This window comes from Oryctolagus cuniculus, chromosome 8 (genome assembly GCF_964237555.1).
Source record: "Oryctolagus cuniculus chromosome 8, mOryCun1.1, whole genome shotgun sequence".
Classification (NCBI taxonomy): domain Eukaryota; kingdom Metazoa; phylum Chordata; class Mammalia; order Lagomorpha; family Leporidae; genus Oryctolagus; species Oryctolagus cuniculus.
The window spans coordinates 93,784,257-93,808,483 of record NC_091439.1 but is presented as its reverse complement, the minus strand read 5'-3'; the positions used below and the strand labels follow the sequence as shown (position 1 = coordinate 93,808,483).

Sequence of the window (24,227 nt, the reverse complement as noted above, 5' to 3'; positions counted from 1 at the left end):
AAATTAAGAATTTGAACTATGTACAACAATAAAGTTGCTTCTATTATACGGAGTATGCAAGAATCTCTAGTATGAGAGGAATCAATAGGTACTGATCCGTGTTTGAATGTGTGTCATGTGGCCAGGGGACCCAAGTGATTCTGCTTCAGATAGTAGAACTAGGGCTGGTGGGTGGAAGTTGGGATAGTGGAGTTGCTCTGTGAGTCAGAAAAGCAGTCACAGCAATTGCACTGAGGAGGGGAAGGGCTCCTTGGGTGAGAGTCAAGTTCTCTTTATGGGAAGTTGTCTGGTTACTGTGAGAGAGGTGTGTGTGTTGGGGGGTTAGATAAGATTCATTTCTGATTTCTTATGCCTTAAAGTTCTACTCATGATGGAAACAGCTTACTTGTCAGCAAATTCCATTGGATCTTGACGGAATGCTTCACAGATTTCATCATTAGCTGGCTCCACGTAGGTAGGAAATTCTTGTGGTGGGTGTTTCAGGGCCGCCATACAAAGTTTCCGCTCCAGGCCCTCTTTGGTGCAGCACTCAGCGGTTCCTGGATGCACTGGGAACGGAGAGTCACTTTCACAGGACGTGGCAGACAGTGCGGAGGTCTGGAAGGAGTTAAAGGAAGTTCCATATAACTTCAGTGTAACATCTTGGTCTAAAACTCTAAAATTCCCATTTGTATGCAACTTTGCATGCCAAGGAGTCCTTGAGATGCTTTGTCAACATGACAAGCTAAGTAATTATAGGCAAGAGTAGGATTTTATTTATAAAAGTGTGTGTGTGTGTGTGTGTGTGTGTGTGCGGACCAAGCACCACCAGAGCAACCAGCCAAAAACTGTTCTTTTTTTGGGAAACAATGTGATATTTGATATAAAAGTATAGGAACAGTTTTCATAGCGAAACAATAAAGATGAAAAATAGCTGTCATGGAAAAAGTTCCTGTGAGGTTTATAGAGGAAAAAGTAGTTTGACTCCTTATGCTTGTTTTATAAATTAATCATTTTTAAGGAAAAGCTTCTATAGATCCTTCCCTGTGAATGAAGCAAACCAAAGTGATGAAGTAGTTGTGTAAGCCAACACTCATCATTAGCCCATCTACCAACTATTAGCTTCTCAGTACTTAAGTATTTGATTCTTTGTTTTCCTTATCTCTGTTTTTCTACCAGTCTCTGTTTTCTTTCTACTTTTCTCCCTGGCAAACTTTCTGCTTTTCCTATTTCAAATTACTTCTCTTCAAAAGAAAAAGAGAAAGAAAAGGAAAAAGTGTCAGTACTTTTTGAAAGTGTTGAAAAAGAAAGGTGTCAGCATATTGTGAAAATATGCTTTGAATACTATTCTGTTCATACCACATTTTGTTTATTCATTTGATGATGGGCACCTTGGTTGATTCCATATGTTGATATTGTGAACAGTACTGCAAATAACCATGGAGGGATGGTATCTCTGATACAATGATTCATATCTTTTGGATATATATTCATAGTAGTGAGGTTGTTTATAAATAAGAATAGAATCCTGTTATTTGCAGCAAAATGGCTGGAACCGGAGGACATCATGTCTAGCGAAATAAGCCAGACACAGAAAGACAAATACTGAATGTTCTCCCTTGTTTGTTTTTAGCTCCTGCTAACAAGCAAGCAAACCTCAGTCTGAACACAGAATGTGGATTACCAGAGCTTGGGAGGAAGTGGGAGAAATCAAAGTTTGGATTAAAAAAATGAGGGAAAGCTGGATACGATACATTAATTGTAACAAATATACTAATAAGAGGTGTTAATATGAGAAGCAGGGCATGGAGTCTATGGCGATTCTTTGTATTACTACATCACAATTTTTGTTAGTATAAAAATATTCTGAAATAAAATGTTTTAAAATGCTTTGAATAAGCCAGAGAAAGAAGAATGTAGTACAAAAAATGTCAATGCCATCCCTGCTCTCTGAAGCTTCAGGAATGTCCAGATGTTTTCTCTCTGGTCAAGGATATGATAGCAAATATGTAAAGTAAGATAGAAATAAAACATGACCAAGGTTGGTAATTTGACATTTGTTTAGTTAAAGATAATGTAGAAGGTCAGATGCAAATGACAGGTGTTTATGGACTTAGTGAAGGCAGAAACTGCATAAATAATTCTTTGAAAACAGAGAATGGCCAGATAAGTCAGTTTCGAATAAGAAAACTCATTGTGGGGCTAGCACTGTGGTGCAGTGGTTAAGCCAATTGCGTGCAAAGCTTGCATTCCCTCTGAGTGAGTGCCAGTTTGAAACCTGGCTGCTTCCCTTCCAATCCAGCTCCCTGATAATGTGCTTGGAAATGGAGCAGGAAATGGCTCAAGTGCTTGGGCCCCTGCACCTACATGGGAGACCTAGGTAGAGTTCCTGGCTCCTGGCTTCAGCCTGTGCCTGCCCTGACCATTGTCATTTGGGGAGTGAACCAGCTGATGGAAGATTCTCTCTCTCTCTCTTTCTGACTCTTCCTTTCACATAAACAACTAAATCGTTCAAATAAAAAGAATACTCATTGTACAGACTATATCCTAAGTAGATCTTTGGAGCATTATTTCTGTGTGCTGTTGCAGGCATGAGTAGTGTGTCCAATTTGTCTGTAGAGAACTTTATCAAAAAGTATCAAGATATCATTAGCATCAGATATGACTGCATTAATGAATTGATGAAGCTGCCCACTTTTTACCTTTTTTAGTTACTGTGCATATTTTGAAAGCTGTCATCTCAGCATTTAATTTCTGCATAAGCATTGCAGGGGAGAAAATTCAGAACCTACTGTTTGTATGCATGGTCACTTTTTTTTTAAAATTTTTTGACAGACAGAGTGAACGGTGAGAGAGAGAGAGAGAAAGGTCTTCCTTTTCCATTGGTTCACCCTCCAATGGCCGCCACGGCTGGCGAGCTGCAGCCGGTGCACCGCGCTGATCCAATGGCAGGAGCCAGGTACTTATCCTGGTCTCCCATGGGGTGCAGGGCCCAAGTACTTGGGCCATCCTCCACTGCACTCCCTGGCCACAGCAGAGAGCTGGCCTGGAAGAGGGGCAACCGGGACAGAATCTGGCGCCCCGACCAGGACTAGAACCCGCTGTGCTGGCGCTGCAAAGCAGAGTATTAGCCTAGTGAGCCACGGCGCCGGCCGCATGGTCATTTTTCAACCTGTAAATAATTTGAGGCCAGCAGAAAATTATTCTAGGGCATTTGATAACCATCCTGGAATGATGATAAAGGTATGGACAAGCTTTTAAATGATACAGAACATATTAGGGTTATATCTGTTTTGAAAAAAAAAATTATTTGTTTGAAAGGCAAAGTGACAGAGAGAGGGATTTACTCCCCAAATGCCTGAACACTGTGGACTGGACCAGGCCAAAGTTACAAGCTAGGAGCTCCATCTTGGTCTCCCACGAGTGGTAGGGGTCCAGGCTTGTTGAACTATCTTCCAGTTCCTTCTCAGGCAATTAGTAGGAACCTGAATCAGAAGCTTAGCCCCAGAGACTCAAACTAGCACTCCAGTATGAGGTGTCTGCAATGCAAGAGGCGGTTTATGCCAGCCCCCAGCAAGCATTAGAGTTATTTCATGAGGTTCAAAAGTTGGTATTTTTGAGTCTCACATTTATACCAATAAAATAGGACTTAAATCCTATGCCCACTGCTTACAAGCAAAGTATGCTCAGTAATCACTAAGCTACTTTACTGCCCAGTTTTCTCATTTGAACATATAATAGGGAAAATAGTTGTTCGGTGAGAATTAATTTGACTCTAAAGATAACAAGCTATGTATTTTCCCCAAACTGGAAGTTAGGTGGAGTTGCTGTCTAAGATTCCTCCAAGATACAGCATGGCCTGTTGTGACTGCCTTCTGGGCTGCTATGGAGTTGACCAGCCATGTTGACATACTCTGTTGTCATAGCAGCCAGGGTCAGCATCTTCGGCACAGCAGTCTTCAGTCAAGGAGACAACTTCCTTCACCAGCTTCATGACCTGGTCGAATGTTCCAGAGGGAAACTTCCTGCTGTACAGTACTAGTGATCTAGGGGGAAGAATAAGGCAATGTATTAGTTAGAACTGATGTCTTTCAATACATTTTGGCACATATTAAAATATGAAGTCTGTTGGGACCGATGTTTTGGCACAGTGGGTAAAGACACTGCCTGCAATGCCAGCAACCCATATGGGCTTCATTTCGTGTCCTGGTTGCTCCACTTCTAATCTAGCTCCCTACTAATGGCCTGGGAAAGCAGCGGAGGATATTCCAAATGCTTGGGCCCCTGCCACCCATGTGAGAGATCTGGATGAAGCTCCAGGCTTTGGCCTGGCCCAGCTTTGCCCATTGCAGCCAACTGGGAAATGAACCAGAAGCTGAAAGATCTCTCTCTCCCATTCCGTACTACCGACTTTCAAATAAATAAATATGACCTCTGTTCAATATTTAAGTGGGCTACTTCATACATTTGCTTTTTTTATTTGGCTAATGAGAAATTTATGAGGTTTAATTTTAAAAAAGTTTTTATCCTAAGCAAATTTAACTCAGAAAGCAGTAGAAATTGGACTTAATAGTTCCATCATCCCAGCCTGGTATTGTCTTTCTCAAGCCTCCCGCAGTGAATCTGGGCCTTCAATGCCTTCATTTGCCAGAGTCTTTGGCAGTAAAATTGCATTTTGGTTTACTTTAGATAATTGTGTTCACCCATGTCGCTCCCTGTCTTCGTGGAGGAACGACACAGGACCCTGCGTTGTTCTTTCGTCTGCTCGGCCCTCCCCGGGTTTGCTGCTGGTTCTTCCCGGGTTGGCTACCGTCCCTTCCACCTCCGTGGAAGGGCGGTTCCCCCTGCCAGCTTCCCCACTTCCTCGGGGGAGCAGCACACCGCCGGCTCGCTCGGGGGCTGCACAGGTGTTCCTTCAGATAGATGTTCCCCTTAAATGTTCCTGGTGCATGTTGTCTCTCTCCTCCTTTATAGTCCTCTTCCACCAATCCCAACTCTGCTACCCACACGCCGAGTACGCTGCTCTCCTCCAATCAGGAGCAGGTCCTACAGTTTATTGGTTGAACTGGAGGGAGCTGCGTAGAAGCTGTTTCTCCCTTCTCAGCGCCATATTGTGGGAGAGCAGATGCATAGAATAAGTCTTAATTCCAGTAACTTAGTCTAGTCCGAGTTGCTCCCCACACACCCATTCTTTTTTAGCTCATTTGAAAACGTTGGCAATAGATCCTCAGACTGTAGTAACCATCGTTGAACTAGAACCTCTGGATGTTCCCCATTTGCCTGACATCTCTACCCTTGTTGACCCTGGGACAATGATCCTCTAAATCTTAGTCAGTTTGCTCCTCCAAGTTGGACAGAAGTGCTCACGTTCAATTTCGTTCAGGGTCCAGTGACCAGCAGCGTGCATGTGTGCTGCACACTTACAGAGTTCTGAAGTCGTCCTTTCCCAGAGTGGCAAGTTCCTTGCAGACTTTATCCTTTTCATAGTCTCGGCCTAGGAACCAGAAATAGAAAAATTGTGTCACTTCCTTTTGAATGAATAGCATATTCAATATACATGTAAAAAGTGAGTTTCCATGTAATCTATGGGGAAAGTAGCATTTTCTCAATCTATATGCAATTTCACTTCTGGGGTGCATTTTTTTTTAGCTTTTTCTCATAATGAACCACCATTTTATGACCTGCTATTATGTTTCAATGGGTAGAAGGAAAAATAAAGAGTGAATTGATACTGAAAGTGGGTAAGTTGGGGATCTAGCAGCCAGTGAGTCAGAATGTGTGTGTGTGGCTCAGTGCTAACGTGGGGCTCTGCCTCCTTTCCTCCCACCTTCTTTTCTACCTTTTTTCTTTCCTTTCCTTCTATTTGTGTTTGTGTGTGTGTGTGTGTGTGAATGTTTCACATAAAGCCTGCAAGTCAAAAAGAATTGCCTCCCTCCCCAAATGATAAGCAGGGATGTTCTCCAATCCAAAGTGAGGGGCCAGCCCCTCTAATACAGGATTTCCAGGGGGTGCCTGATAATGGGTGCCTGTGACTCAAGTGCAGGCTGTATGGGAGATATGAGGAATTCTGCAGTAAGAGATGGGAATTATCCAAAGTATTACTTGGAGAAAGTTGTCTGTAGGATGAGTCTGGGGGAAAAGTGAGGAGTGTTCCCCTCTCTTCAAACATAGTGAGAGGGGCTTCAAGGAAATCTCTCAGCCATCTTGGTAGATAATCTTTAGAGTATAGGGTACAATGGACAGGTGTTTGAAGTCAGAGAAACCTAAAAGGATAGGGAATGACTTAGCAGCCTGTGAAGTGAAGGAGAGGGCCATGGGTGAGAATCAGTAGTGTGGCCTGCAGACTGATGTAGACTGAGCAGGACAACAAACTGGTTGGCCTAGAGCTGTCTTTACTGCCCCCGCCCCCAACCCTAAGGGCTATTTGGAGAGCAAACTACCAACAGAGGGGACACCTCTGCATGGAGGTGGATGATTTGAAAATTGAGTCTTAAGGTCCCAAGGTGGTCTCTGAAAGTGCTGCTATGTGCAAAAGATTTCCAGGGATGATGGAAGAGAGAGCATTAAAGAACCCACCAGCAAAAATGTCTGCTTTGAACATACGTCACCACAGGGAATGACGCTGAATACACTATGTTGCCTACTGAATTGGTTTTCTCTGTTGCTGCCTGTCCTGCTAGCTTCTTCCTTCCTCGTGTTAGCCTTCGAGAGCCAGAAGCAGACTGGAGAGGATGGATGGGAGGAGATGACAGCAGGCAGAGGAGAGAGGTCAGTGTCCATACTTTCTTCCTAACACATGCCACAAGACAGGAAGAGGCCTGAGCAGGGAATGGCTTCAAGTTCCAATGAATTTCCATATTGTTGGCTATTAAATACAGTCAAACATTCTCATGACTGAAATGAAGTGGTTTTTTTTTTTTGGCATTTGAGAGGAAGAGAGAGACTTTTTGATATTTGAGAGTGAACCAACAAATCATGAGAAAACAGAGTTTGAGTCTACTCAGGAAGAGGTAGTTACTGCAGGCAGAGGTGAGTTCTACACCGATGGTGATACCTGCTTATTGAACATACTTATTACATCGAAGAATGGGCATATTGAATTATGTTTTCCCCTGCTTCATTTACACAAATAAGTCCAGGAAACTTCCCAGCACCTTTGATTATATATTCTGAGAATATATGAGAAGTGGATAAGTGGCATAGTCTCTAAGTGGGATAACTACTGATTTATCCTCCTAGCTTAAAATATTGGGAAAGTCATCTCAGGTGATGTAGGTGATCCTGTGCCTGGCTGGAAGACTGCCTGTCTAGTCTATGCAGGAGGTCAAGAGGGCATGGCACACCATGCTCCCTGGGAAAAACCCTGGTTGAGGACTTAGCACACTGAGACCCACATATGACCTGAGCGCTGGCAGGCATCAGGGGCCTCGGGCACATTTGCCCAACCCCTGCTTCCTGTTGAGGGGCTTTGTAATTGTCAACTAGGTAAACAGGTGTGGCCCAGACCCATAAGACCACCTGGAAGACTAGGTGGGCTACGTACCCTTCAAGCTGATTGGAGAAGCATGGGCATGTTCACCAAAACTGTCTCTGCTGCTGCTTGTTGAAGAACGCCATTGCCCCACCATTCTGACATGGGCTTCACAGGACGATCCCACAAGGTGATATGATGGTAACTGCTGACGTGGGTTTAAGCCCAAAGATGTCCTATCTCTCTGCAGCAGTTACTGTTCTGTGGATGACTGAACAGACCCGTGTCCTTGTGGAAATTTTTGTCTTATGTTTAAAGGTGGTTGATAGAGGCTGGGAGGGTTTGCTTTTTTTTTTTCCTTTTATAAAAGCTCCTATTTAGAATGTGTTAGATTTAATAATGAAAATTGCCTTTGGAGGAAGCTATTGTACTATGTACTCTTTAGGAGCACAATCAAAAATGTACCTCTGAGGTGAGAAAAGTCAACTGAGAGGCAATGGGATTCCTCTTAAAATTATTGTTAACTTGTAATTTAAACTGCACCTATTTATAGGGTATTATGCTTCAAGATATCTACAAATTACATGTTGTTCAAATTAGGGAAACATCTATCCAAATGTTTATTTCTTCACAGAGAAAATAGTCAAAATCCATTTTTTTTACTTAAAAATGCACATTATCATTTTGTGTAGTTACCCTTCTGCGCAACAGAAGCTCAGAACCCCTCTAACCTAACCTTAACAGTACCATCTTGTCATCTTTTCCCTTCTCCTCCCTACCCCTACTCTCCTACTCACCCTTCTTCTATTTCTATGAAATCAATTATTCATTCAGGATCATATGGTACTGTCTATGCTTAGAGTATTTCACTTAACATAATGGTCTTCAGTTCCATCCGTGTTTTTGCAGATGATAAGATTTTATCTTTTTTGTCCTGACGGTTGATGTACAATGTAATACTTTATCCATTTTAGTATTTTTTTTTGTTCTAGTACCGTTGGTTGAACTCTGTAATTAACACACAATTTTTCTTAGGTGTTTAAATTTTAACTGAAAAGTGATCCCTGTTAGGAATTTGGAAAACATTATGCTGAGTGAAATAAGCCAATCCCAAAGGGACAAATACCACTTGTTCTCCTTGATAGGTGACAACTAACTGAGCACCAAAAAGGAAACCTGTTAAAGTGAAATGAACACTAGGAGAAACGGTGACTTGATCAGCCCTCACCCTGACTGTTGATGATATGTTATCCCTCTTAGTATTTTTTTTATTTGTTCTACTTAATACTTTTGGTTGAATACTGTAATCAATACACAATTCATCTTAAGTGCTGAAACTTGACTGAAAAGTGATCGCTGTTAAATATAAGAGTGGGAATAAGAGAGGGAAGAGATGTGCAATTCGGGACATGCTCAAGCTGACTTACCTCAAACGGTAGAGTTAGAAACATACCAGGGGACTCCAATTCAATCCCATCAAGGTGGCATGTACCAATGCCATCTCACTAGTCCCAGTGATCAATTTCTGTTCACAACTGATCATAATGATAGGACTAACAACCAAAGGGATCACATAAACAAGAATAGTGTCTGCAAATACTAGCTGATAGAATAAAAAAGGGAGAGAACAATCCAACATGGGAAGCGAGATACACAGCAGACTCATAGAATGGCAGATGTCCTAAACAGCACTCTGGCCTCAGAATCAGCCCTTAAGGCATGTGGATCCGGCTGAAAAGCCCATGAGAGTATTTCAGGCATGGAAAGCCAAGACACTCTGAAAAAAAAAAAAAAAAAAAAAAAACTAAATGAAAGATCTCCACGAGTGAGATCCCAGTGGAAAGAACGGGTCATCAAAGAAGGAGGTACCTTTCTCTGAAGGGAGGAAAGAACTTCTACTTTGACCATGGCCTTATCTAAAAATTATCAGAGACAGTGAACTCAGGGGGCTTCCATAGCCTTGGCAGCTCATGACAAGAGCCTAGGGTGATTACTGATGCCATAAACAAGAGTGTTAATTTGTTAAGTCAACAACAGGAGTCACTGTGCACTTACTCCTCATATAGGATCTTTGTCCTTAGTGTGCTGTACATTGAGATTTAATGCTAGAACTAGTACTCAAACAGTATTTTTCACTTTATGTTTCTGTGTGGGAGCAAATTGTTGAAATCTTTACTTAATCTTTACTTAATCATACTTAATGTATGCTAAACTGATCTTCTGTATATAAAGAGAAATGAAAATGAATCTTGATGTGAATGGAAGGGGAGAGGGAGTGGGAAAGGGGAGGGTTGCGGGTGGGAGGGACGTTATGGGGGGGGAAGTCATTGTAATCCATAAGCTGTAGTTTGGAAATCTATATTCATTAAATAAACGTTTTAAAAAAAAGATTTTATCTTTTTTTGTGGCTAAATAGTATTTCATTGAATGTCTGTACCACATTTTCCATATCCATTCATTATCTGATGCTTAGGTTGTTTCCATTTCTTGTCTGTTCTAAATAGTGCAGCAGTAAACATTGCAGTACAGATATCCGACAGACTGATTTCATATCCTTTGGTTATATCTGATAGTGGGATTGCTGGAACATACAATGCTATTTTTTTTGAGAATAATGCACACTATTTCCCACATTGATGTATTAATATATGTTCCCAGCAATAGTGTGCAAGATTTCCCTTTTTCCTTATCCTTGCCAGCCCTTAATTTTTGTCTTTTTGATAATAGCCAGTGTAACTAGACTTATGTGATATCCCATTGAATTTCACTGATGGGTAATGATGTTGAACCTAATGCTCATTTCTATGTCTTTGAAACATATCTGACAATAACTTTCCTAAATAGCAATTTGTTATAAGGGACCAATTCAAGAACATCAAAATCACATGGAAGGTAGAAAAGAACCCACATACTCAGATTTGGTATTATCCTGAAAACCTGGCTAAGGTAATAGGATGACTAAAACTAATGATCAGTGGAATGCAAAATGTCACTTGCAACAAACCTATTATGTCTGACAACATTCACATCTAAGTACACTTTTTGCAGTTTATTGATTGTTTTACAAGGCTGGATGTTGTCAGGTTCAGTAGGTCCAAGTAAGGTAGAAATTTTTCATTAATCATTAATGGTATTCCATAAAACTGACAATTGGAACACAAAATGAAAGAATTGAGATTGGAATTGCTCTCATTTAGAGAAAAGCTGTTCTTTAGGGATGTCAATATAATTGTTTTCTGTTGTTCTAACATGGAGCTAGGAAAAATATCTGGTAGTCACAAAGCAGTAGGTTTTAACTAATGTAAGAAAAGTTTATAAAAAAAACTGTGATTGTTAGTAACTGAAATGATAACAACCTTTTGAATAGTGTATTTGTTTTATCACTGGAAATAGTCAAATGTATTTAATAATCATATGTACTAAAGGTTTCTGAATATAAAAATATTACTTAGTAAGTATGGTAAATTATTTCCTTTTAGAAATACTAGGATATTCTATCCTTTTCCCAAAACTTACTGAGTTTTATTTTACAAAATGAGTTCTAATAGGAAGTTTTTTCCCCTTTTAGTGGATGTGAGATAACTTTGTTTAATAAACTCTCCATGTATAACTGGAGAGGTCATTTTTGTTGGTGTTTTTATTGTGATTTTTGAATAACATGCAAAACATAATATAGGGTACCTCAGATGAACATTTTGAGAAATATTTTACTTGTCGACTTCCATTCAGATTTCTCATTTCACTATTTTTAAAATTTCATATATTATGGGAATATGTATTCATGTGAAGGTAGTTCAAATAGGCTTTGCAGATAATTCTCTATAAATTGTTTCAATTAAATAAGCTATGTATGTTTGCTCAAGTTCATTGGCTATATGTACTGCTTTGGTTAGAATTCACATTGATAAGAGAGAGAAGTAGGAAACTAGATAATCAGCATGTCTTACAGTGGTTTGGGGGCATTTTTTTGCTAGAATAGTCAACCTTGAGTATGAGAGAAAATAAAGGAGGAGGCCCCACTGGGAGGCATTGAGAAAGTTCAGAACTAAATGTTAAGGGTAAATTGCTCTTATGAAGATAGCCTGTAGAGGAAGCTGTTGCACCATAATCTTTCAGGTGAGCAACCCAAAATATATTTCTGATTAAAAAAAACTTAATTTATTCATTTGTCTAAAGAGAAGATATCTAGCTTACAATATATTAATCATTTTCTCATCTCACAAAAAAACAGCAAATACTAAATTTAATTGGCAATGTGATTATTGTTAATTGATTCCTCATTCCATTGAATAAATATAATTTTTAAATAGTAATTGAGCTTACTCTGATTGATACATTTAGGTCACCCCTGAAATGAATTGCAAATGACATGCTCTGGTCTTTAATGTGCCATTTGGGTGGAAGAGGATGATTTGGACTTTGATATGGCACAAGAAAATATTGACATAATCTTAGGAACTGTGGTGAAATCATTTTCACATCAAGTAATCGCTTAGTTTGAAATGTTTACAAATTTCATTAACAGAATTTTTACTTTTCACAATAGTGTGACCCATTTTTATCTCTATTGTGGAACATTCTGTTACATTCTGTCTAATTCTGAATTCTTAAATAGATTTGATTTCCCTGTGGGGAAATCTTTACTGCTTTATGCACCTGACCTTTTCCAACAAAGCTGACAGTGTTCACTCGTATGCACAACAGATAGTTTTCAGGGTTTCCTCTGTGCCAGGTTTTGGGTTCAGTATGGAATTGGATTGAAGTCTATGATGGAGGCCAAAATAGACACTTCCCTGCCCTCACGGAACTTTAATGATAAATAGGAGAGTCAATAAACTTACAGTATGGGTAGAAAGATTACTAATAAAGATATTTTGGATGCTTATACTATTTTTATAGTCTCATTAAAACACAATTTTGTTCCCTAGAAAAAATCTTTATATATCATGAGCAGTGAATAGATCTTAAATAACATTGACTTGAATAGATGTTTATAGAGGATGCTAGGAACTAACTCAAGCTGCTGTTTTTTCTATTGTGTTTTGGAGAATTACAGGCTTTTAGAGCTCTCTTGGGCATTGACATTTTTCTTTCTATTTTGTACTGTTGGGCTCATTTGTGTTAGAAAATGGTTAGGAAATTTCTTTTTTAAAGGAAACTTCAGTGTTTATTTGAATTAGTCTGGCTAGTAATTTCAGAGAAGTGGTTTTTCTTAAAAAATTAAACATTTCTGGACTGGTTTAGGAAGCTGGCTCTGGTTTTGAAATTGATAAATCACTAGGAACAGTGACAATGAAGAAGTGGTAATTAAATGTTTTATTTCATTTTTAAGTTTTTGTTTCATCATCATTAACATTTTAAATGATTTAAGTATAAATATAGAACATTGGTTTGTTTTTTTCATAAATATTGTTTACCAGCAGGTATGCAATTTTTTTGTGTATGAGTAAATAGAAAGAAATTCAAAATTTTTAATACTATACCCAGAGAACCCCATGGCATCTATAGATTAATCTAGAAGAAATTAAATCTGTCTTTTAACAATGCTATCAGTGGGGCAACCTGAGATTTCTTGCAAATTTGGAAATTAAAAAAAACAACAACAACAACAATGAAAACAGTAGAAGATTGAAGGTCAATTGGCTAGTTGTCCAGAAACTATAGATTCAGCAAAGGGTAATATATACATACTCCCTAAACCACTGTCCTTGGGTTCACTCTGGGTGGTAGCTTATCTTCTGGGACACTCGCCGAAGTCCCATACGAAACATGTCTCTCCAAACATCTCATCCTGCCTCTCTTTTCTTTCTCAGGCTGGTCACTCCCTCACTTGAAATTACTTTTGCCAGAAAAAGACGGAGGAATTATTTTCTCTTCTACCTTTGGAGTTAGTGCAAGTGCTATCCCTTGTATTTTGATTTGGAAACTTAGAATATATTGCAATGCTGAAGTCCTACAAAAAATACTAATAATACCATGGTAATAATTATATTGGAGTGCCAACAATTTGGTAGAAGCTAGTCCAAATGTTTGAACTTTTAACCCTCAAAAGATCCTGTAAGATTTGTAGTTATCTCATTTCACCTCTGATATTATTATGCATAATTGAGCGTCTCTTCAAGAGCTTACTCTCTATGTATAAATGATTTCTATGGAAAATTGACTTTTAACCATTAAATAATCAACAGCTTATTAACCTTTCAGCACATTTGGCTTGTGAGCTAGAGAATGACTCTTGCAATTTGCACTATGCTGTCTATGTATTAAAGCATTCATGACTTTCTGAAGTCTTAGTCTATGACTATCGTTTCTGAAGAAAGTTAATTCTTACCCTTTATATTCTGAAAAAAGAAAAAAATAAATATACATACTTGAAGAGTCTGGCACAGGAAAACGCCAAGATGAGGAGAATGGCTGAAGTGCTCGGCCATGTGCTTTAGTCTCAGTAGAGAGGGGTTTGAAGGAATACTAAGCATTTTCTAGTGGATCTAACAAAGGAGCCATTATGAGTTATGTTCACTTTCAGCAAAACTCTTTGGAAGATCACATCTAGATTTTTTGAGGTGCTGGATCCATGGTACAATTCTGGATACAGCATGAATATTTTTTAAAGCCAGTTCATTAATCATATATTGTGAAATCTGAAGACAGTGTTATTCAGTAGGGATGGAAAAGTCATATTTGCATGTTCTCCTTTAATGAGGTAATAAAACAAGCAGCAGGGGTTGTTTCACTTCATCAGTACCATCTCAATTAAAGCTTCAGAAAACATCAACTCCACATGGAATAGAGACTTAAATGCATCACCTGACACTGTAAAACTACCAGAAAGAAACAGGAAACACCACACAACAAAATGTACTTGTGAGATACCACTACATTAAAAGCACCTTCCAAGCAAGGTGATGTATACAAACATTTGATTAGGAGTTACTACCCTAAACATGTAAGAATCTTAATTAAAAAGAAGTAAATATCTGATTTAAAAATGGGCAAAGGACCTGAATTGGTATTTCTCAAAAGAAGACATACAGGGCCGGCACCGTGGCTCACTAGGCTAATGCTTCGCCTGCGGTGCTGGCACTCCAGGTTCTAGTCCCAGTTGGGGCGCCGGATTCTGTCCTGGTTGCTCCTCTTCCAGGCCAGCTCTCTGCTGTGGCCTGGGAAGGCAGTGGAGGATGGCCCAAGTGCTTGGGTCTTCCACCCGCATGGGAGACCAGGAGGAAGGAAGCACCTGGCTCCTGGCTTCAGATCAGCGCAGTGCGCTGGCCGTAGTGGCCATTTGGGGGGTGAACCAACGAAAGGAAGACCTTTCTCTCTGTTTCCCTCTCTCTCTCTCACTGTCCACTCTGCCTGTCAAAAATTAAAAAAAAAAAAAAGACATACAAATAGCTAACAGGTTTACTTTAAAAAAGTGCTCAATATTACTGTTCATAAGAAAAATGCAAATTCAATCCACAGTATCACATCACACTTGTTAGACTTGCTATCATCAAAAAGGTGAAAGAGTAATGTTCTATACATTTCAAAATAACTTAGAGAACAAATTGCAAATGTCTTGCCATAGAAAGTAAGCAAGTAATATCATAGATATGCTTATGACTTGATTTAATCATTCCACATTTTGTGTCTACATGAGTATTATTTATGTTTCTACTATAATACATGATTTTTGTCAAGCAGATCTCTTGAACCATTTAAATGCGCTTAAAGTTCAATATGTTATGAATGGTTTTATCTTAAATAGGAAAATTTTCTCTTCAAAGAGCAACCATTCTTTTTGTAATTATAAAAATAGATTTACAGATAATAAGGCCAAAATAATTGGGCAGTAGTTGTCTATTACACTGGCAGGATAGCAAGATTTTTATTCCCCAAGTGAAATATAATTTTCTAGTTTTCTCACTAAATCCCAGAGAGAACCTGAAGGCTCACTGTTGGATACTTGTAAGAACTGTAATTTAAGTGGGATACTTAATATGTATTAAGAATGCATTGCTATTTTATAAGTATTATGATTTGCATTGCTTTAAGTGCTTTATAGCATTGTTTTTCTAAGTAAGGCTAAAGGGATCTTTTTAAATATATAAATTAATAATGGCCTTGAGGATATCATATAGGTTGAAAATTAAATGGGATATGTAGAATATATTAGTATAAAATTACAACTATTACTAGAATATAAAGCTGTGGTTATATTTGATAAGAAAACTTCAAAGGACTATCCACTTAAATGTTAGTAACATCAATAATCAAAGTGTTTCTTTTGTTTATGTTTTTAAAAAAACCCAGTATATATTTGTCATGAAAATATTTACTTTGTAAAACTAGTTGCTATTTGCCATTTGTAGCAAGGCTGATAAATACAAAATTATGAATTTATTGTCATGATGTTACTTTAGGACTAAAATGTGGGGCTGGCGCTGTGGTGTAGCAGGTAAAACTGCCGCCTGCAGTGCTGGCATCCCATATGGGCACCAGTCGAGTCCCGGCTTTTCCACTTCCAATCCAGCTCTCTGCTGTGGCCTGAGAAAGCAGTAGAAGATGGCCCAAGCCCTTGGACCCCTGCACCCACGTGGGAGACCCGGAAGAAGCTCCTGACTCTTGGCTTCGGATCAGCACAGCTCCACCATTGTGGCCAATTGAGGAGTGAACCAGTGAATGGAAGATCCCTCTCTTTGCTTCTGCCTCTCCTTGTTTCTCTGTTTAACTCCAACTTTGAAATAAATAAATAAATCTTTGAAAAAAAAAAAAGACTAAAATGTGTTAGCTTAAAATGGTGTTCTTGCTGTTGTATTACAATTTATATTAAACTCATAGTTTTCTTATGGAAATGGTAGGTTTTACTTTTCTAGGATGAAGACCATAATCAATTAGATGTAAAGATATTTAAAGAATCCATAGGGTAATAATGTAAGTACAGTGGTTAAGACATTGCTTGAGATGCCTGTCTCTCATATCAGAGGGCCTGGGTTCAAATCCTGGCTGTGCTTTGGATTCTAGCTTCCTGCTAATGTATACCCTGGAAGGGGGCAGGTGATGCTCCAAGTTCTGGAGTCCCTGACACCATGTAGGAGACCCAGATTGGATTCTGGGCTCCTGCCTTCAACCTGGCCCAGATCTGGCTGTTGTAGGCATGTGGGCAGCGAATCAGCACATGGAAGATTCCCATTAATTATTATTCTCTCTCTCTCTCCCACACGCACACCTTGCCTTTCAAATAAGTAAAAATAAAACCTTTTTGAAAAAAGAAAACAATAAGTTCAGCTCATGTTTAAAAAAAGAATCCATATGTATTTTCATTTGTGGATAATATAAATGGCTGATGATAAATTATTTTTCTTAGTTTTAATGTAAAGGGCAATCATTTTTGAGCATTCTTTCCATTAGGTGATGTTAAGTCTGAAACACATGTAAGACACCAATGAAAGTAAGTTCAAATACCCATAATATCTAGGAACTGCATTATCTGTATCCTATCCAAGTGCAGAAAGGAAAATTCTCAATGGTGGGAACTATGGCTTTATTTCAAAAGAGGCAGTCACAGTTCAGCCCCACTTAATTGTTGCCATGTGAAAATTTGGCCCTTATGATTACATCTTCTCATGAGTCCAGAGAAGCTAGAAATCTGAATTTTTATGTGAAATCTGCAAGTTTTAAAATGTTGGAAGTCAAGTCAAGCTTCAAGACATTTTCCTGGCCCCAATTGTGAGACCCAAAAGAAAAACACATTCACAAGAGGCTCCCTAATGTCACGATTTAGGGCAGAGAGTTTAGATCCAGACCACCCAGGTAAAGGGCCAGTTGCTGATCCCCTGTGTTCTCCCTCAGTTTTCCATTTGTAAAATGTAGATGACTGTCTCTCCTAGGATGAGTATGGTTCTACAATGAGTTACTACATGTAAAATGCTGGGGACAGTGCCTGCCACTTCCATAGGAACACTATCCTACTTGTCAGTATTATTATTGTTATAGGCTAAATCCAGTTTGTGATGACTGTTACACATGTGTGTGAGGCATCTTTCTTGACTATCTACCAGCAGTAGGGCATCATGCAAAGGAAAACTGGAAAGCCACTTGCCCCGTGCACCTGAGTCTGACAGTAGAGATAACTATGCATCATCAATACTGACCATTGCTGGAGAAGAAATGGAGTCAAAGCATACCGAATGGAAACTTTGGAATGGAAGGGATCTTTTAGAAAGTCTCCTAAAGGGACTGTTACTTGGAGTGGATGGTGGGTGATGGGTGGAATAATGAAGAGAGAAATTTTAAGTGGAGAGAACAACATGAGGAGCCCTTGGGAGCTCAGAAATCGTCAGTCATGATTGAAGGCAATGAGTAGTTCAATGAGGAAACGAAGTATGGAATATGAACACGGAAGGATTTACCACTGGTTTTTTTTTCCTAAGAAAATGGATGAATCTATTGAAATATGTTTAAAAATGGTATCTCTTGGCTGTATTCAAGGAGGAGTAATCTCAAATTTAAGATAAATTGTACCTTCTTTAAGAGGCTGTTTTATGAAATATGTTCATCCATGTAAAAATGCTTATTCATCTAACACATGACGTCTTAGGGCTGAGATAACAGATTCCCCACTGACTGGATGGTTTAAACAGTGTATTTCTTAAAGCTGTAAGAGGCTGGAAGTCTGCGATCAGGGTGCCAGTGTTCTTGGAGGGAGTCCTCTTCCTGCCATGATCTTCCTTGTTGTGTGGGAAGACAGAGAGATCTCCCGTGGCTCTTTTTAGAAAGAAACTAAGCCTATTAGAGGGGCTCCATCTTCCTGACTTCATTTCATGAACCTGATAACCTATCAAAAGCCTCATCTTGGGAGTTAGGGCTTCTCCATGTGGATACTGGAAGAAAAACTCAGTTCATAACATGGGAAACAATGAATGCTGATAATGGATTTTGCAATAAAATCTGGTCATAAACAGTTATAGGAACCATGTAATTTGCTCCAATTCTCTTAGGTGGTGAACTAACCTCTTTATTTCTGATCAGAAGGCTATAGGAGCAATTACAAATAGGAAACAGGAAATGCGCTAACTTGAAAGCTGATCTTTTCTTCCCCAGCTCTCCCTTGAGAAAATGGTTGTCTTATAACAAGGGGATTCCTTGCCTCACTGCTCTCTGCTTTGGGAAGTACCAGTAAGCTGCAGGATCAAGTAACACAGCATATTAGATTTTTGTTGCTGTAATGTATAGGGGCTTAAAGAATGCAATTAAGAAGGGACTCCAAAAATAAATCAAGAATACATATTGTAAAAAACGTTCATTGATTTCATTTTTTGCATGTCAATGAACATATCTTCCAATTTCGTTTTTGTACAAACTCATTTAAGTGCCCTCATTTATAACCTTAGAATTCTGTTGGAAATTCCAATACTGGTGTTACTGGGCTTAAGGCAAGGTGTCAGTGGGGCTGCATTACTTCTGAAGGCTCCAGGGGAATTTATTTCCTTGCATGTTATAGCTTCTAGACATGGCTCCAGGTCGCCTCCTCCTATCTTCAAGGCCAGGAACTTTGCACCTCTCTGTGTCTTCCTCCTCATTCATTTTTCCTCTGACTCTCTTGCTCCTCTCTCACCTTTCATAACTCTTATAATTACATTGGGCTCACATAGATAATCCTGCATCATCTTTTTAAGGTCAGCCTATTAGTGATATTTATTACAACTGCAACTTTAATTCCCCCTTGTGATGATCAAGCCTAACCTAATCACAATTTCCAGCACTAGGATGTAGATGTCTATGCGGGGAGGTTTATTCTGTCTGTCACCTACTCATTAATGTTTAAGGCCAAGGGTGCATTCATAATTAGGTGACTAAACAGAGGCCAGACTTGAGGTGGATTTTTATCTGTAGTGCCCACCTGTCAGTTGTGCAGGCTCAACTCCATCATTTCATTAATCTCATAATAGTAACCTTGACTTTGGTATAATTCACTGTATTTTATTTCTTGTCAGTTTTTTTTAATTAATTTTATTATTTGAAATGAAGAGAGAAAGAGAAAGCGAGGCAAGGGTATCTTCCATCTGCTGGTTCACTCTCCAATGCCTTCAACAGCCTGAATAAATGATTCAGAAGAATGGTGCCAGGAAAACAGAGAAGTTAGAAGCTGGAGCCAGTTTCATGGAATGGTGATAAACAGGAGGCTGAACCAGCGATGGATCAGCCCAGTAGGCAGCATGAATTTCACTTATTTCCACTTAAACTGAGGTTTGTGACTGGTTATTTCTCTGTTGCACTGTTAGTTTGGTGAAGGAACTTATTTCACAAGAGACAGCAAAGTTGTGATTGAGAACGTTGTCTTTGGAACCTCGCTATTTTACATAAATTCTGGTTCTGCTAATTACTAGCTCAGACACCTTGGGTAAGATTTGACTCCTCTTTCTTTAGTTTCCTCATCTCTAAAGTGGAGATAACAATAGTCCCAAGCTGATCATGGAGAAGATAAAGTCAATTTATCTAAAAGATTTCAAACAGACTAGCATACTGTGAATAAAATATTAGATACTTTTCTCCATAGGACGTAAAATTTAGTGTTCATGCTTCATGGTAGACACTTATTATAGTAATTCTACAAAAAAGACAATGGCAAACACGGAGTTTATTCCTTCTGGGATATCTATTATATACCCTTCTTGACATTTAATTTTCCTTTCATACTCAAAACTACTTTATAAGCATAGTACTCTAATAATCCTAAATTTTGTGATATTGCATAAAAATTACTAAGCACCTACTATGTTCAGTAGTGTTCTAAAACTGAGAATTACAGACTGGACTAAAAGCAAAGTCCTTGATTTCATGGAATCTAAGTTCTGTGTTTGTTACAGTAAACCAATGAACAGGTAGTAGTAAGGTAAGGTAGTAAATACCAAGGAGAAAAATGTAATGGGATAGAGAGTAATGGAATAAGAGGTACTGTCTCAGGTCAGTTGTTCAGGGAAGCCCTCTGTAGACTAGACTTGGAGCAAGCACCTGAAGCAGGGAAGGAATATAGCTTTGTGGATATTTGGGAAATCAGTGTTCAGGAAGATGGAAGAGCTAGCATAAAGTCCTAAGGCATAGAGGTTGTAGTGTGTGGACTAGTGTAGCAGCCAATGTGGCTACAACAGGGTAGGGAAAAGGGAAGGGGTGGTAGAGATAGCAGTAAGGCAGAATAAGGAAGTTAGATGACTGTAGATACTGGTGAAGAGAAGTATCAATTCCTTTCAGGGATTTCTTAATTTTTTCCTTATATAAATTGCAATGTGGCCTTTAAAGGATATGCACATGTATGCCTATTCCACATGCATATATTAGTGACTGCATACGTGGCACTGCATTTTGCAGCAATGAAATGTAAAATTGCTATTGATTTCTGGAAAGTTAATTGGTTTTGATGATGAAATTGATGACTTTCTCTTGTTAAGAGCTATTTTGTTAGGGAAAATGCAGAAGGAAAAAACGGATTTTGCCCACCATTCCAAAGGGGGCTTAACTTTCTTGTGCAGTTTGATAGCATGATTAATAAAAATACATTTGCTGAGAACAAAATGCTTAAAGCAAAAACAGAAAATGTTCATGTTGAACACCTGATTCTTGCCAACAAGTATTGTAAATTGCAGTGGTTTAATTCCTGCAGGCATTATTACTTTAGGAATTGTGTTGTGTACCAGTGCCATTGTTGCTTGTGTTTTGGGGAAGATGGAAAGATGCACTCCGAGTTTATGCTGCATTTGTGGGAAAAGAAGTCAGGTGAAGACAACTGGCAAGGACTGCCTTTTTGTCTCTCTTAGGGAAGCAAAAGTTGTGTTCTCTTGTGACACCATACAGATTTAACAGACTTGTTAAGATCTTTTCTCCCAACATGTGTGAGCCATATGTCCTTTGAAGGGAGAAGACTGGACCCACAGGAGTTGATGTTCAAGTTGAGCTGCAGCAGCATCCATTTTAGACCCAAGGCTTCCAAACAATACGCCCACAGGTATAGGCATTTGAGGAAAGGGTCAACATGTTTGGGAAAATCTATGTTGAATACGATTTCTTTTCTGTAGGACATCTCAGAACCTTTAGGACCATAAAAGCACTGATAGTGAACGCATAAAATATTAAAGAGTAATGTAATGGCTAATGTATGAATATGTTTGACCATGGAAACTTTAAGACTCACCTTGAGTGAAGTACATGATACAACAGATGTTCTAGGTAAACACTGTGGGTTACCAGTTATCCTCAAATATAATAGGCAAAGGGAACTGCAATGCAAACCAATTCCCCCACCCTCCATGTTTACTCTGATCCTAAGAGCCCCCTGATCTCCTTTAATCTCTACATTTTGTAACTTTCTCCCAGGAAAGCACATGCCTGGCTTCTAGGTAAATCACTGCCTTGGTCTTTAGGTCCTGCTCAAGTATCATAGAACAGGGAATTGAAGATTTAGGACAACTTCTCCAAAATACTAGACATCTATTATGTACAAATGCATTTTTGTGTGTGTCTCTGGCCTATTGTATCTGTGTAATAGAAGTAATATTCAGACCTTTATGGGAGCTGACTTCAGGTTATTAGAATTTCATCAGGATCTGAGAACTGAGGGTGTTGAAATAGAGCTTGCAGAATACTCTGTTTTTCTCCAAAGGACACTGATTCTTTGAGTTGAGGCCAAGGCACACTTACTGAGTCAGCAATCCAAGATGGTGACTCATGTTCTAGATCATGGCTTTCATATATAATTTTGAGACCTACCCATTACTGGAAAGAATCTGATCTGAAACTACTTCAGTAGGATTTTCATGATCAGATTTGACTAGGGGAAATCTTGGGCAAAAATAAGCTTAACCTATTCAGAAGTCTTAGATGGGCCCTAATTTATTTTACGATTTTTATAACCCACTCCATTTCAGGAAGGCTTTGTAGTCTTACTTAAGGATTCATAGCTTACTTAAGGATCTATGACTAAAACAATTTAAAATAATAATTCACATAAAAAATGAGATCAAGGAAAACTAGATGAAAAAAGAGTACGAGAAACTCAAGAGTACGGTTATTCATGTCAGTTAATAAATGATTATTCCTATAAACACACATTTTATCCCATTGGTTAAATATATAAAATTAACGTATGACACTTAGAATTCAAATGAAAGCTTTCATTTTACAAAGGAGGGTAAATATATATTCTCTTATAAACATTAAAGAATCAGCCATCAGAGTAAATTGAAACTGACTATGGAAAAGTTCTCAATATATAGAATCCATAAAGTTGGATACTTCACATATCTTAGCACTTATCATTATAAAAAGTTTTCATACTTTGCCCAGGGGTGTGCAGGTGGTTAGACTGCTCTTGGCACTTCCACGTGCCATCTCAAAGCCATCCGTTACAGCTTCTGGCTGCTAATGTGAACAAAGAAAGCAGCTTATGCTGTCGTAACTGGGTCCCTGACATCTGTGTGGGATACTTGGGCTAACTCCCAGCTCTAATGTTCAGCCTGGTCCAGCCTAGGTTTTGTGGACAGTTATGGAGAGATAGCAGATAGGAGATTGTGTGTGTGTGTGTGTGTGTGTGTGTAGTATTTCCCTGCTGCTTTTCAAATAAATTATTTTTCAAAAATTACCCAAAGTTGATGACACCATCTAAAGAATAATTGCAATGAAGAAAATAGCTCAACTGTTTTACTTATGATTGTGTTTTATAGCTATAGAAAGTTATTTTACATGCTGGAGTACTTAAAAACTATAATTCATATTTAAATAATACATGTATAAAATTCCTTCAAGCAGATCAAAGAAATCTCTGTTGACTTCTTACATCATTGATGTGGTATATTATGATTTCAAAGGTGACAAATATTTGATGTCTGAATAAAAGGCTTAGAGATAGATGACAATCTCCACTTATATTTTAATACCTAACAAATTTCTACTATTTCTACTTTAAATCATTCTCAACTTGATTATCAAAAATATGGGGAAGGATGATTGATAATGTATATAATTCCACATCCATTCTTTTCATGAGATTCTTAGTGGTTTTCTTTTCTTTTTTTTTTTTTTTACTATTCTGGTTCAACACCACATGGCATTCTTGAGTTTAGATTCTGTCTCTTTGATCCGTTCTTCTCTCTCCAATATATTAAAACTTTCTATTTCTTTAACATATAATTTAAAATGTTTAACAGGAAATTAGAACTAGGAAGAGGTCTTGTGAAAAGTCATAAGAGTCTTACCTCTCTCTAGAGCATGCCCACATACTACAGCAAGCAGGAGAAGGAGGACCCTCTTCATTTTCCTGTGTTGAGTCCTACAGCAGCTCCTGTTCCCTGTGGATTACCATGTACAAGATGGTAGACCAAAGTAACCAGTTCCCTTTTGCTGCAATTTCTGGCTATGAACTAATCAATTATTAATCTCTACAGAGCAGCAAGGGGGCAATCATCTTTGGCCCAAAAGAGACAAACTAGTATCATCATTCAAGGCAAATAGACACCATGGGGGCAATGCGGTGGAAAATGTAGGAGATTTTAATCATTAACTTTGTCAAACTGCAAGAAAGGAGTCAAGGGGCTTATATATAGATTATTTTCCTGTACTGTTTTCTTTATTAAAATTGATTGAATGAGTCACAAAAATGTAAGGGACACATTTACTGTCCTCTTCCTGGGGTTGTATCTGTCTGCTTTGAATTTTCTCTACCTTTCTCAAGTACAAAAGGAAAACTGAAGACTTTCTCTATCTTCCCCTTTTTGCTTAAAAACTTATAAGTGAACACTATCTTAAA

At 38.6% G+C, this 24,227-nt stretch overlaps 1 protein-coding gene and 1 long non-coding RNA gene across 3 annotated transcripts in view; one reads left to right on the top strand and one right to left on the bottom strand.

Annotated features, from left to right (window-relative positions):
- Positions 1 to 23,746, bottom strand: part of GC (GC vitamin D binding protein) — a 47,631-nt gene extending 23,885 nt beyond the window's left edge. The window contains 4 exon segments of the mRNA NM_001082204.1: positions 386 to 597; positions 3,893 to 4,025; positions 5,404 to 5,473; positions 23,677 to 23,746. Of these exon segments, the coding sequence (NP_001075673.1) occupies positions 386 to 597; positions 3,893 to 4,025; positions 5,404 to 5,473; positions 23,677 to 23,734 (473 nt within the window). The 5' untranslated portion in view covers positions 23,735 to 23,746.
- LOC103350779 (uncharacterized) lies at positions 11,402 to 16,215 on the top strand. Of its 2 annotated transcripts, none has more exons than XR_518676.4 (3): positions 11,402 to 11,566; positions 13,264 to 13,429; positions 15,853 to 16,215. It is a non-coding gene; the product is annotated as an uncharacterized lncRNA (long non-coding RNA). The 2 variants fall into 2 exon arrangements; XR_518675.4 differs by having other exon boundaries at positions 11,404 to 11,566; positions 15,963 to 16,213.
- Positions 23,747 to 24,227: the final 481 nt, after the last annotated feature.